Raw genomic sequence first — 14459 nt, 5'->3', positions numbered from 1 at the left:
GGGGATATATTCCACAACACACGCAGCTCGAGTGCTATATTGCTTTTATAAAACGGTTTCCAAGTATGATAATATAATAATAATAATAATACTATAAGTCCGACTCCGACTGGCATGTCATTCTGATAGAGTCAGTTGAAACACTACTGTAAGGCGGGACCGCAAGAACATGCGGGGTGATTTGATTGGATCGTTCTGGAGACTGAAGTTGACATTGGCCAATCCTGGCGCTTGCTGAGTAGCTGAGAGCTTTCTGGAATCCCCGACTGATTGATTGATTGACATCTTTATTGATAGTGATGACATATATATACAGTACAGTACATACACAGACACACCATTACCAAAAGGATAAAAACGCAATAAAGCTGGGAGCTTATTTCCATTACGGTCCTTGAGGTGTCAGTGTGAGATATGAACTGGTGAATGAATGTATGCGTGTGTGTAAGAGCGTAAGAATATAAGTGCATGTTTTAAAGTGCACGTGTCAAGACTATGGGGGGTGCGTGGGTGTGTCCACCACGCAGGGGATGGAGAAACACAGGGGGAGACTAAAAACATAATACACATAAAACCCTAACCCACTAAAAACATAATACACAAGAAGCAAGGGGAAAACTAAAAACATAAAAACATAAAAACATATTGCACATAATACACAATAGTGAAAACAATATAAAAGGCCTAATGAAAACAGTCAATAAAATATGTTAAACCCAGGATCGGCTGCTCCTGATCCAGCTCTTTACAGAGGCTTTAAAAGACGGCATCGATAAACTAGTCTTAATGGTTGTGGGCAGGCTGTTCCACAGCACGGCTGCTGTGTAAAGGAAAGAGCTCTGCCCTATACACCTTTTACACCTGACTGGGACAAAGTCGGTGGAACTCCCCCTCGTGGCATGGCCGTGCATGTCCCTGGCTTTTCTAAAATAATTTAAGCGGTACCTTGGCACTACATTATTTACTATCCTGTGCACAATGCAACGTTTAATCTGCTTTACCCTCTCCTCTACTCTGAGCCATTTGAGGCTGTCAAAATGAGACTGTAGCAGGTGAGTCCTGGGATGCAGTTGAAGAACGAGCCTGACTAATTTGTTTTGCGCTGTCTGCAATCTTTTTTTCAGTGTCATGGTGGTGCTGGTGTACCAGGAGGAGCAGGCATAATCAAAATTACATTGTACCAGGGCTCCAGCTAGAATTTTTAATGCTGTAGTATTTATGAATGATGCAATTCTAGTGAGAAATTTAACTCTCTGGTTTACCCTGGAGACTACTTTTAGAGCCATGCTCTCTCCTGTTAATTTGCTGTCTAAAACACAGCCCAAGTAGGTGACCTCCTCCTTGGCTGCGACCTCCACGTCACCCACCATTACACTGAACCCAGGGGACCTTCTCAGTCTGATGTTGGAGCCAAAGACTATCGCCTTGGTTTTCCCTAGATGAAGGGATAGTCTGTTGTCCACCAACCAGGAGCTATTCTTTAAGAGCTCCTGGCTGAGGGTTCTCTCAACCGTTTCCTTGTCTTGATGAGAGACAAGGAGGGCAGCATTGTCAGCAAACAGAAACAAATGACAGTCACAAGCTGACTTCATTAACATAATAAAAATAAAAGAGGACCTAAAATGATCCCTTGAGGGACCCCACATGTTGGCTGTAATGAAGTGGACATAGTGCCATTCACTTCGACCATTTGCTTACGGCCACCCAGATATGATCTTACCCATTTCAGTGTTGTACTGCCAAATCCCATGGCCTTCATTTTGAACAAGAGTATTCTGTGGTTCACAGTGTCAAATGCTTTCTGTAAATCTAGTAGGACCATTCCACAATATTTACCATTGTCAACCTCTGTTCTAATTAGATCTGTCAGATAGAGTAGACATGGTGTCTGTGGAGTGAGATGTCCTAAACCCAGACTCAAAATCGTACAAGAGGTTGTTATTTAAAATATATTAATTGATTTGAATATCCAACATTTTGGACACTGTGCTTAGGATCGAGACCGGACAATAGTTACCCGGGTCCAATTTATTTCCTTTTTTATAGAGAGGAATAACTCTAGCTACCTTAAGATCATTTGGGAAATGTCCTTGGCTGATGGACATGTTTATTATAAAGGTTAAGCAGGGAGATAGAGCCTCGGCTGCATCCTGCAGGAATCTGGCAGGGATTTTATCCTGTCCTGTTGCCTTAGTAGGGTTGAGGGCTTCTGCATACCGGTATGTGTGCTGTGAGGGGGGCTCTTTATGTGACCATGCCCAGGGGCCCATCATGTCATAATCCACCTGGGCATATGATGTTGGGAGAAGTACATTCCTCTATACTGGTGGAGAGGAGTGGAACAACATCCCGAATGGAATTAAATCTGCATATTCTCTAAATGGTTTTAAAAACCTGAAAAAATTATTGCTGAGTAAACTAGAGTAATGTGCGAGCCTTCTGTTGTCATGGTTATTTAACTTGTGTGTTTTTGTTGATTGTTCTATTTGGTTTATTTGATGTTAATATGTGTTACCGTATGTCCTGTTTTTATAAGACCAGGGACCATGTTGGAAAGAAGGATTGGATTTTGTTCTGCTATATCCATAAAATAAATCAGTCAATCAATCAATCAATCAATCAATCAATCAATCAATCAATCAATCAATCAATCAATAACCATAGACCTATGAGCATCCTTATGCTTGACCATGGTGTTTGTTATGGCCAATCCATGTCTAAAGCACAGAAGTCCAATAACAGAACACTCAGGTTCAGATCACGGAAGCCATCCCAATCACTCCCCTCCAAGTGCTGTGACTGTGAGCATTCCAGTTTTTGTGTTTTGTGTCTCTGATGTGGCTTGATGCCACAGGGCTAAAAGAAATGATACAATTTAGGCGAAAATTGTGCAAAAATGTGTGCCATTGACGGTTTGAAGAGCTCAAGTCACCTTTATATTTGTCAGAAAAATTCACAACTGGCCTTAAATGAAAGCTAAGAAGGTTCCCTTTGAAATAGGACCAAAAACAATCGTACAAAAGAGTGAAAAATGTCCTGACCATTAGCCTAAACCAGGATATGCACCAGCGTCTAAAATGCAATTTACTTTAGGGGTGGTTAACTTCACGAGCTGGTAACTGTGTCACAGCTACCACTCAGGAATGGCTATCATACCAAAATATCATCTACAGACATGTGTCTTATCAAAAATTATAAGGAAGTTTTGCCACCTTGAGTGGTACCGACAAGTGAAATTTTGAGCTCTGGCCCATGGATTATGACTTTCACCATACGTGTCTGTTGGAGTGGGCAGATTATGAACTAGTGTGTTTGCTATAGTACTGAAAATGTCATGCTCAGGCCACGGTGTGGCCTGCTCTGCCTGCTGAGTGACTATTTACTGAGGAGCTAAATTCAGTGGACTTTATGTTTACAATGGAGATGAGTTCTGTTTATTCCTTGTGTAGTCTGTCTTCTCCCCACCTGTTCATGTTCCCTTGTTAGTCTGCCTTAATTCCTCCCACCTGTTGCCTATGTCTCGTTAGTCTGCCCTATTACCTGAGTTCTCCCCACCAATCAGTTCTCCCGTTTTGCCCTGTGTTCCTGCCTCCCCAGCTGTCCCTCATGTGTGATTAGTTAGCTGTCTATATATTGTCTGAGTCTGTGTGTGGTGTTTGTCGGTTCATTGTCTCTCTGTTCCTCGGTATGGTATTTACTAGCAACCCTGTCCTGTGTTCTGTCTGTTCTGATATCCTGTTCCTGAGTATAGCCTAGCCTCGGGCTAGTGCGTTTTGTTATTTTGTATTTTTGAATCATTCAGTAAAGACTTTATTTGCTCCTCAAATCCTTGGCTGCCTGGTCTGCCTTGCCTGCTGCCTCTCTCTTTGCATTTGGGTCCACACATCACACCATCTAACCATACCAAACCCTAACAGAAAAACGTATTTAGACTATTTGCTACATTGAAATTACCTGTTACTAGCGTGCCTCCTATGTCTAGACTCATGTTTTTTGCTTTTGTTATAAGCCTGTTTCTATATCCTGTCTGTTTCAGGCACTTCCACAGCTGTTGTGGATTTGACTTATTTTCTGTAATTTTATTATTGAAATACTCAGCCTTGGCTTTATTTATCAGACTAGTTACCTCATTTCTGAGTTTTTTAAACTCATTATAGACTTGCTCATTCCTGTATCTACTAAAAATGGTGAATGTGTCATTTCTGACCTTGATAGCCTTGAGGATTTCTGAGTTCATCCAAGGCTTCGATCTGACTTTACATCTTATAGTTTTTTCTGGTGCAATTTCGTTTATGGCTGCTAGAAACAAGGATTTAAAATGCTCCCAAGCTTTATCCACAGACACGCAACTAAAAACAGGTGACCAGTCCATGCACAGTAGCCTACCTTTCAGCACTTCACTGTTGTAGTGCTTCAGGGACCTTATCTTGGTAGTGTTGTGATAACCAAGGACTGACCTCTGCACCTTGCGAGTGCAGAATGTGATTGAGTGGTCGCTTAGTCCATAGTCTATTACCCCACTATTTGAGATTTTAGACTTATCAGATACTAAAACTAAATCGATTGTGGTCTGTGAAGAACTTGTTATCCGAGTGGGTTTATTTATTAGTTGTTTAAAGTTGTAGTTGGTGCAAAGGTGTAGGAAGGCCCTGTACATGGAATGGTCAAGGTTTGAAATGTCGGTGTTAAAATCACCCATTAATATCACTTCCTCAGACAAAAAATCTCTATGTTTGGAACATAGCTCTTCTAACTTATTGTAAAAATCACTTTGATTTGGCGGTCTGTAGCATAATCCCACTAGGATTGGTTTACTCTTAGGAAGTAGGATGTTAGCCCAGACTGCTTCTGTGATCATCACTGAGATCCAATCTTACATTAAAAACAATATTTGACCTAATATAAATACAGACCCCTCCCCCCTCCTATTACGGTCTTTCCTACTCACAGTGTAATTCTCAATTTCTATCTCAACATCCGTTATTGAGGCGTCCAGCCATGACGCCGATATGCAAACTATACCTGCTTTACTACCTTGTATAAGATGCCGGATTTGATGAATTTTATGAAGTAGGCTTCTCACATTTAAATGAAGAATGTGTAAGCCCTTGGATTAACATACGTCCATAAGATGACCAGGATGAAGAGGGATGTTGTTGATTGTAGGGTCAGTAATTGGCTGAGCAATGTTTACTGGACCTGGGCAAGGGTGGACATCTCCACAAAGCAGAAGAGAAATAAGAAAGAGAAAATGGTCCTCCCGAGCGCAGTCTCCATTCCCTCTTGACGCTCCATTCTCTCTCCTCGTCGTCGCGTGGTTAGGCGACAGCAGACGGTAGAGAATCTGGTGAGCCTCGGAGATCGGGCGTCCAGATCCACCCTCTCCTTCCTACCTCCTCTCACCTTTTATTTTGCACCACAGGTTTCATAAATGTATTAAACATGGGTAATTTACGGCAGGGCAATGTGGGAATTTAGGACCTTAATCACGAGAGAGGTAACGAGGAAAAGAGTGGAAGAGAGATACGGAGACAAGATAGGTGGGTTTTTATTCTCATCTAGACTTGGACAACTATTTTGAATAGCATATCACTGATGAGGGATCAGTTTGTCCCAGGCCTGGGCAAGAGACAGGTTGGCCCTGTGAAGAGGCTCTGGGTTATGGGCCCCCTGGGCTCTTGGGCCCCTGGGCCTGAGCCCGGTAGGCCCGATCGATAATACATCCCCGTGTAGACTATCCAGAAGCGTTGTGTCCATTTAAACTGAGGGGGGGCAGTTGCACCCTCAGATTTTTTGGGTGAAGAAAATAGGAAAAAAACTCAAAATTCATGGCGGTCATTATTAGTAGAGCATCAGTCCCCTTTTCAAACATGTGGAAATTAAATGCTGTTAGATATAGGCATAGTTTGCATAGCAAGTTAGTTGGCTACTTGTACCTATCATGCAGCTAGCATTGTAATGTTAGCCAGAGCTGTTATGGCAGTGAGCTGTTAGTTTTTACCACCACCAGAAGCGTCATGCCGATTGAAACTGATAAAAAAGAAAAGAAAAGAAAAATTCATGGCGGTCAGGTAGTAGTCGAGCATCAATCCCCTTGTGAAAATTAAATGTTAGTTATTATAGGCATAGTTAGCTTTGCATAGAAAGTTAGTTGGCTACTTGCACCTACCTACCATGCAGCTAAAGCATTGTAGTGTTAGCCAGAGCTGTTATGGCAGTGAGCTGTTAGTTTTTACCACCGGCACCACTATCACATGTTAAGATGTTATACTGTAGCTAGCAAAACACTGAATTCCATTTGATGTCTCCAGGTCAAGATGCAGTTCTTTAAAGTAATTTGCATTGTGGATATAGTCTTTTTGGGTGAAGCAAGATTGAGCTATTTCAAGAAAAGTGGCAGCAGAAGCTAGTGTAGAAGTGAGTGACTAAGCTAATAATCATAAAAGCACAATGACCAAAATCTCTAAATAAATATACAGTATTTACCCTAATGAGTAAAGGATAAAAATATTGATGGTTAAAACGGAATAATGACATCACAACAGTCTAATCCTAATGTTAATTTAAAATTAGATATTCCTCTAAATCTCGCTTAAAATGGCCAACATTTTAGAAAGAGCTAAATCGACCGATTGATAGATAAATCAATCAATTATGAGTGGATTCAGCACACTTTATCTGGGCAGACTGATTGAATCATTCATTGCAGATCTATTCAGACCTTAGGTCGCCCCTGAATTGTTTTAGCTGGGGACCTTTGATCGCTGCCGAATGTTTATCACTACATACTGTATACAGTATTTACCCTAATGAGAAAATAAGCAAAATATTGATGTTTAACATTCAGTTTGAACTTAAACTGAAAAATGACATAATAATATTAATTTTAAATGAGATATTCCTCTAAATCTGGCTTCAAATGGCCAACATTTTATAAATAGATAAATGGACCGATTGATGATCATGAGTGGATTCATTCAGCACACTTTACCTGGGCAGCTCTATTTATTATACAGTCTATTGGGCAGCTACAACCATAGATATGGCTACAACATCATCACATTACGCAAAGCACACCCCGCCCCTGCCGGTGACAGCCCGTCACGTGACCAGAAACCCTTTAAAACAGCGCGCTGCGGCTGTCGCCTGAAGCATCGGGACATCCCATTCCAGAACTGCACAGTCAGACCGCCGCTCCACCTCGCTGTAGAAAAAGAAAGACAACATGTACATTACTATTGCAGACTTGGTAAGCATTTATTTAATAACATACATCCTTGATAACAAGACAGCGTTCGTTAATTTCCAAGGCTGCAAGTCGCCCTGTCTGCACGGGGAGGTTTCCATTCAGGAGTAATTCTACTTTTTCAAAAGCTTTCGATGCTGATGGCTAACGTTAGCTCTCTTGCTGCTATGAAAGGCAACGTTTTATAACGTCGGTAATTGTAACGTGTAGTGTTAAAGCACATGATGATTTCAGGTCATGTGATGTTAATTGTTTCGGACAATGTCGTCTTTTAGCAGGGTGTATTCACCCCTATCTCGTTGGGAGCAGTTGTTCCGAAACAGGGAGTGTTTCCCCCCTTGGTGCGGTTCGTTTGGTGAACACCGCAATCGCACTCGGATGCGGGACAAAACAAGCGGACCGAGATCGCCAAGAAAGGGTGGTCTCGGTTAAGCCCCTGAATCGGAACAAAGCAAACGACCGAGGTGTGATAGGCAAACCTTTTACAGGCAAACCTTTTACATGCAAACTGGTTTGACTGGAAACTAATCGCGTTTTGTAGGTATTTTGTCAATATTTCCTGGAAGCTTTGCGCAACAAATTTTGCAATGTCATGCTAACGTTACGTTTACACAGGATCAGTACTACCCATTAATTTACTATACAAGCGGCTGTGCAATGCATTCTTACGAAAGATGTGGCCACATGTGGGAAAAAAATGATTGGAGATCTCAAGACTCAGAATTATGTCTATATTCTGACTTTAATCTCAGAATTCTGACTTTAATCTCAGAATTCTGACTTTAATCACAGGATTCTGATTTTGATCTCAATCTCAGAATCCTGATTTTAAACTCAGAACTATGAATTTAGATACAGCCCCTGTTTTGCATAAAGTCAGTAGGGGCATGCAGCATGACTCACCGCCTCTGAAAACTCCCAAAACTCGCATACAAACTTTGCATTCCCACTATACACATCTGACTGGCGACAAAGCATGCTGGGATACATGGCGACACTGCGTTGTGAGTCGACGACAGGGCAAGACAAATCAAAAACGGAAAGACAGCCAATCAAACTGCAGCACACCTCCGCCTAGACCTATTCACCTTATGTAGAAGAGACCATCCGGCTTGAGAGACTAAAGGGCTAATGTACACCGCCTCCGGAACCGATGCGGTACGGCTGCGAACAGACCCACACTCATGTAATCTGTCAGATGTATGCGGGATCCGACAAAAATAGAACAGGTCAGGTGCGTAATTTTTCCGTACCGCATGTGTATCGCCCATCAATTAACATGGGCGAGAGTCGATCTGGCAGTTTTGCCACATCCGCAACGCTGCGGTAACGCATCTGGTGTACATTGCCTGTAACAGGAAGTGTAAATACAAGGAAGTTCCGATTGTATTTACACTTCCTGTGACTCATAAACCTAGTCTGACTCATAATGTGAGTCAGACTAGGTTTGACCAGGTGAGTCAGTAGTTTGAGCAGGTAAAACAGCCGGGGCGTTTTGAACAGGAAGTCGTGATACAATGGGTCAAGTGGGCGGGGCTGCATAAGGTGAATACAGCGAGACTCTTCAAAATTGTATCAGAGAGAAGGGGGAGAGGCGGGGCAAAATGGGACTTTTAAAAGTTTGTATGGAGTTTCCAGAGGCACAGAGTCAGCTGGGAACCCCTGATTAACATAAAGTAGCCTAGACTTCAAGAGTGATGCAAATGTGGAGCGTCCAATGTGACACCCCCATCTCTCAAAACGCGCCGCGGCCAGAATGCATTGCATGGCTGCTTACATAGTAAATGAATGGGAAGCGTCAAAATGACAGATCCTGTGGAAACGTATGTATAATAATAACTGTATTTTTACTTGATAAATGACTCAAATAAAAATACTAAACATTTGCTGGTTACACATGGTCTTTGGTTAAAGCTGGGCATCTAACGGCCGCCACATTGTTTTATTTTAAATTTCTCCTCCATAGGCGGAATGGCATAAGGCTCTGGCAGATGCAGGAGACAAGCTGGTGGTGGTGGACTTTACAGCTACCTGGTGCGGGCCCTGCCAAAGGATTGCCCCTAAATTCAAAGTAAGTTTTCTACCCCGTGCTCTCACCAAGTCTAGGACGGCCAATAAGTGAGCTGCTTACTGTACCCCGTGCTCTCACCAAGTCTAGGACGGCCAATAAGTGAGCTGTTTACTGCCGCATATTTCAAAATGACCAATAATACATCTGCAGCCAGATGCTTGATAGGGTTGTTGATCAGTACTATTGTCTCAGTGATAAACTTCACCAGGTGCCAAGGTGCAACTCATATACTCTGTTGTGGAACAAAAACTCCCCCCCCCAATGGAACTGGTCACTGGGAGTAAAGCCTCATTTATACTTATTGGAAAGTGTCGCTCAACACATGGTCGCAGACAAAAAATAAAGTGTCGCCCATGATGTTGCATTTATGGTTAACCACATCGGACGTAAACAGCGGTGTTCCTCCTGGCTGCAACCTGATGCAACGTCCGACCGCAGCATAACGACACACAACTCACCACCTCTCTGTTTGGGCAGTTGGTCACAGTGTTCTTTGTGATTTTCACGCTCATGTATCCAGGACAGGCCGAGTAAAAAATAGTGGGGACACGTTTTCATATTAATTTCAATCGATTTCAGTACAGCGAAAACCAAAACAAGATAGTCAAGCGCGCGTGCCTAACTTCTATCTAGCCCAGTGATAGCCAGTCACACTTGCGCAACACCATGTGACGTAGTCAACGACACTAGAAATTTCACTTGACAGGAGACACTTCTTGGCGACACAAAAGTGTCGACAAAGACCACATTTCTGTCGGCGACGGTTTCAAAAGTGTCAAGAGACTTAAAGTATACATTGGGCTTAAGTCTGTTGCCAACCAGAGGGCGGTATTCAAACTTGCACTGACAGTTATAATTTGGGTAACTTTGCATAAACACGCATGTTCCGGCTGTCTATGCTCACTTCAAATTAAGCCAGTCAAACGCCATACGAGACTTCCAATTAGGGCTGCTCAATTGTCCCTATTTTCATATCGTCCAATCGTGGTCATTAGAGATTGGCAACTGATGATCAAATCGCCATAATCTGTTAATTGGATGTCATTTTTATTATTATTATTTTTGATAAAGAGACCTATTCCTATTTAATGGCATTAATAATAATTTGGAGGGGGAAAACAATCGGATCATATTATTGAATACAGCGGGCCTGTAGTAAATCTGTGGCTGGGAAAAATACTTTTTTAATGGAATATCTTAGTTTCAACTATATTGAGCTAACAACGGGCAGCTTTGTGTTTTATTTGTGTGGAGTTTGGGACCTCACGATCTCTAGTTCAAGTTAGCTCGCTAGGTCAGCAGCACTAACCCTGCATCACCAGGCTGGCACTGCGAGACTACCAGGCTCTAGTCCTCTCAACACTTCAGGGAGGAGTTGACCACGCCCATTTAGGAGACCTGCAGTCTGCTGCTACCGTTTGTTAGAATTGGCAGAGCTTGCAGTGACTTATCTCTATAATGGACTATCTCTATAATGGACTATCTCTGTATTAAATCAACAAACGGTAATAAAAGATAATGAGCAACAAATGTGTGGTTGGAAAAAACGATTTGATGCGGGTTCTTTCTTGTTTGTTGCTCACCTGGTTCAAATATAAGCTCTGCCACAGGTATGTTGTTAGCTCATGTGTAGGCCAGGATCCGCTCTGCCACAGGTATGTTGTTAGCTCATGTGTAGGCCAGGATCCGTCAGCCAGTATATTTACAACATCGAGGGCTTGGAGCCAAAAGGCCCGAAGTGCTGGATTTTACAGGAGACTTTTTATATGACCTTCTCTACCATCGTTGGTACTTTTTAATGTTTGTTTTTTAATTTAGTTTTTTAATTAGAGTAGGCTATTTTATTTATCTATGCTGTTTTAAAACCTCTTTAGCATCTGCAATAATCTCCTTAAAATCACTTTATTTTTTAACTTACTACCGTTATTGTCGGTTGTCAGTACTTCTCTTGAATTTGCACCATTTGTGGGCTAGTTGCAATCGTCATTTCGTTTCTGATGTGCCTTGTGTATTGCTTAAATGACAATAAAGCTGAACTCGAACTTGAACAACAAATTTTGACCAAACTTGGATCAGCTGCCGTTACCACATACTTAGCCTTAGTGTGTATCCCTTTAAGACCGTGAACCGCATTAACGCGGTTCGCGCTCTTAAAGGGATACACACACAAATGCTGCATCAGGTATCAATGGGTTAAAGAGTGAAATGCGCTTTTTTGGCACAAACATTGTCCCGATACCGCCATGATGATGCAGAATATGGCCGTAACTACTATGCAAGTAAACAATTGTAAAACGCATTCATTTTATTACAAATCTAGCAATTTCACTTGAATCACTGCTGAAATATAGAACCTTAAGATCAGAATGAATGTCTTTATCTTAAAGTAATGCTCAGCAACTTTCACCAAGGCATTTAAAATTGTAGGCTACATGGAACATATCACATTTTTTTTAGTAAACCTTTATAAACATACTACTCCCCCCCCCCCCTTTAGTAAATACATTTTTCTATGTGTCCCAGGACACATCACTTTTTTTTTTTTCATATTTTATTTTAGATTTTTCATAACAATAACAAGACAAAGAAACATGCTCAGACACACACATATACAGTACACACACAAAAACAAACCAACAAAACAAAAAACATAAGGTACATAGCTACCAGCCGCATAATGTGCTTATGAGAAATGTGCCTGAGATCCCGTGCAAGGGTCCATGAGAGACCAGTCAGGCGAGTCATCCGTCACCTCTAACCTCATCAAGGTAGGCTAGGAACGGGTCCCAAATGGTTGAAAACTTATGAAGTGAATTGGTCCTCAGGAACCTAAGTCTCTCCATCCTTATAACAGAGGTCATGTCCGCCAACCACAATTGGAAAGAAGGTGAAGAGGAGGACTTCCATTCCTTCAAAATAAGTTTTTTGGCAACAATTGTCCCCTGTGTCAGAGACTGCTGCACAGCTGTAGGGAAGTTCAGAGAGGACTCCGAGCAGCCGAAGATGGCGAGTTCTGCTTCCGGCTGCAGGGTTATTTTGTAGGCCTTGAGGTACCAGTCAAATATTTTGGCCCAAAATTCTGTTAGTGAAGGGCAGAGGACACATCACTTATTCACTGGAAATTACTCACTGGAATCATCATACATGTCAATATAGTGATAACTTCCATTTCACACACAAAAAAATAATAATAAAAAAACGAGATACGTTTTTTATTAAATTCCTTCAAAGTTGTCACTACATATTTGTGAGTCTGGAGTGGACAGACATGGAATGTAAACGGCAACTTGACTTGTTTGTGAAAGCATACGACCACAAGGCAGTTATTTCTAGTTCAACAGTAGCATGAGATTGCGTAATGTGACTTATATTACCTTGGACCTTTTTAAGGCCTTCCCTTGGTGAAATTGACATGTGCAAATAGGGCTCTCATGCACATGATCTTGACAGTGTAAAACCGTATAGGTGACATTCAATCTATCCGGCGTTATATTACATTAACATTACATCAACGTCAACTATTCTATCCTTCCTTGGATTACTGATGGGGCACTTGAATAGCTTTTGTTAATTCTGTTGATTTAGTAAGGTATAGCACTCTGCATTTGGAAGTCAGTAAATCGTATTCACGCGGACACATCATCTCACATGAAGACAGACATGCTTTGGTACCTACTGCTCCGACAGTTTAGTGGACGGCCAGCACTTCTAGCCAAATAATTTCCCTACTTGCCTGTCGTCAAACTACAACATCCTCTCTCCGTCTCCTCTACGTTATCAATCAAATGTTTTTCTATTTACTGGATTCCTAGTAGTATGCCAATAATTGCACACCCTGCAGTAATATTGCGATTATTCAACAGTCAGATAGTCCTGGAAACATCCTAGACTTCTTCTCATCCTCCAAAATTAACAAGGGAACGATTCCTTTTGTGCCAAATGGTGGGTTAATATTTTTAGTGATGAGGCATTTTTCATTGGAGCGCGTCGGCCAGCTGTGCGGTCATGCTGGTTTGAGCACATTCTAAATGTCTAGTTGACCAATCGGATTGCTTGGTCAGAAGTACCTCTTGTATAATTCTTATTTAATGGATCCCTTGCTTCCTCCCTCCCCAGGCGCTGTCAGAGGAACACCTTGACTGTGTTTTCCTAAAGGTTGATGTGGATGATGCCACGGTGAGTGATGCACATTTAGCAACCATAGCATTGCTTCTACACCCTGTGTACATTTGACCGTGTATGCATCGCATAGACTTGATACACACAACAGATGCTAGATGTGAGACCTTGTTAGCTGTGTATAACGAGTAACCTGTGTGTTAATGTGTTGACCAGGATGTGGCTGGTGACTGCGACGTCAAGAGCATGCCAACGTTTCAATTCTACAAGAACGGAAAGATGGTAGGAGCTTTTTTTTGGCCTCATCAAGCCCATTAAGACCCAGTTCTATTCCAGCTTGTTTCTGAAAGCTGCTTTGGTTCTACAAAAACAAACTGACAAATCTTCTTCCTTACAGCTGGAGAAATTCTCTGGAGCAAGTGAGAGCAAGCTAGAGGAGACGCTGAAGAAACTCAAATGATCTGCGTTGAATGGGCACCTACACTTGATCAACCTCATTCCTCTATATCGCCACCCTACACCTCCACATTCCTCTCAAATGCTTAATGGACCAAACACCAGAATGCCTTCCATCTTCATCCACATCCGTTTCTGGCTCTTTAAAGGGTTTCACCACTATAGATATGTTACACTATATGTTACACACTTACCCGAGGTCATATCTTAATATCTTGGCAGGTTGGATACTAATCAATACCACTATGCCTTTCATCCGCTTCCTCTCTCTTCTACCTCCCCCATATCCTCCACATAAACTCCCTTAGTCATGGCATCTGCAGATATTGTTAAGAACACTGGCATGATATAAAAACTACAACCTGGTTGATTTTGTGATTTGTGGCATTCGTTTGTATTATTAATAAACAATATTGAGGTTACCCAGCTGAAGCATCAAGAAACCATTACAAGGTCATATAGGCTATATACTGTTGAGGTAGAGAACAAACTAAGCTCTGAGGCTACTAGATCAGGGCCCAGTTGCACAAAGCAGTTAAGGTGTCCATAAAATAGAATCGGCTGCAC

General features: G+C 41.9%; 1 protein-coding gene across 1 annotated transcript; it reads left to right on the top strand.

Annotated features, from left to right (window-relative positions):
- Positions 1-7123: 7123 nt before the first annotated feature.
- LOC310775499 (thioredoxin-like) lies at positions 7124-14260 on the top strand. Its single transcript, XM_083635659.1, has 5 exons — positions 7124-7249; positions 9213-9317; positions 13434-13493; positions 13653-13718; positions 13834-14260. The coding sequence occupies exons 1-5, from the start codon at positions 7226-7228 to the stop codon at positions 13894-13896; spliced, it is 318 nt and encodes a 105-aa protein (XP_083491785.1). The 5' UTR covers positions 7124-7225; the 3' UTR covers positions 13897-14260.
- Positions 14261-14459: the final 199 nt, after the last annotated feature.

This window comes from Poromitra crassiceps, assembly GCF_964638095.1.
Source record: "Poromitra crassiceps genome assembly, chromosome: 4".
NCBI lineage: Eukaryota > Metazoa > Chordata > Actinopteri > Beryciformes > Melamphaidae > Poromitra > Poromitra crassiceps.
The sequence above is the reverse complement of the archived record's forward strand: the minus strand, read 5'-3'. Positions and strand labels throughout refer to the sequence as shown.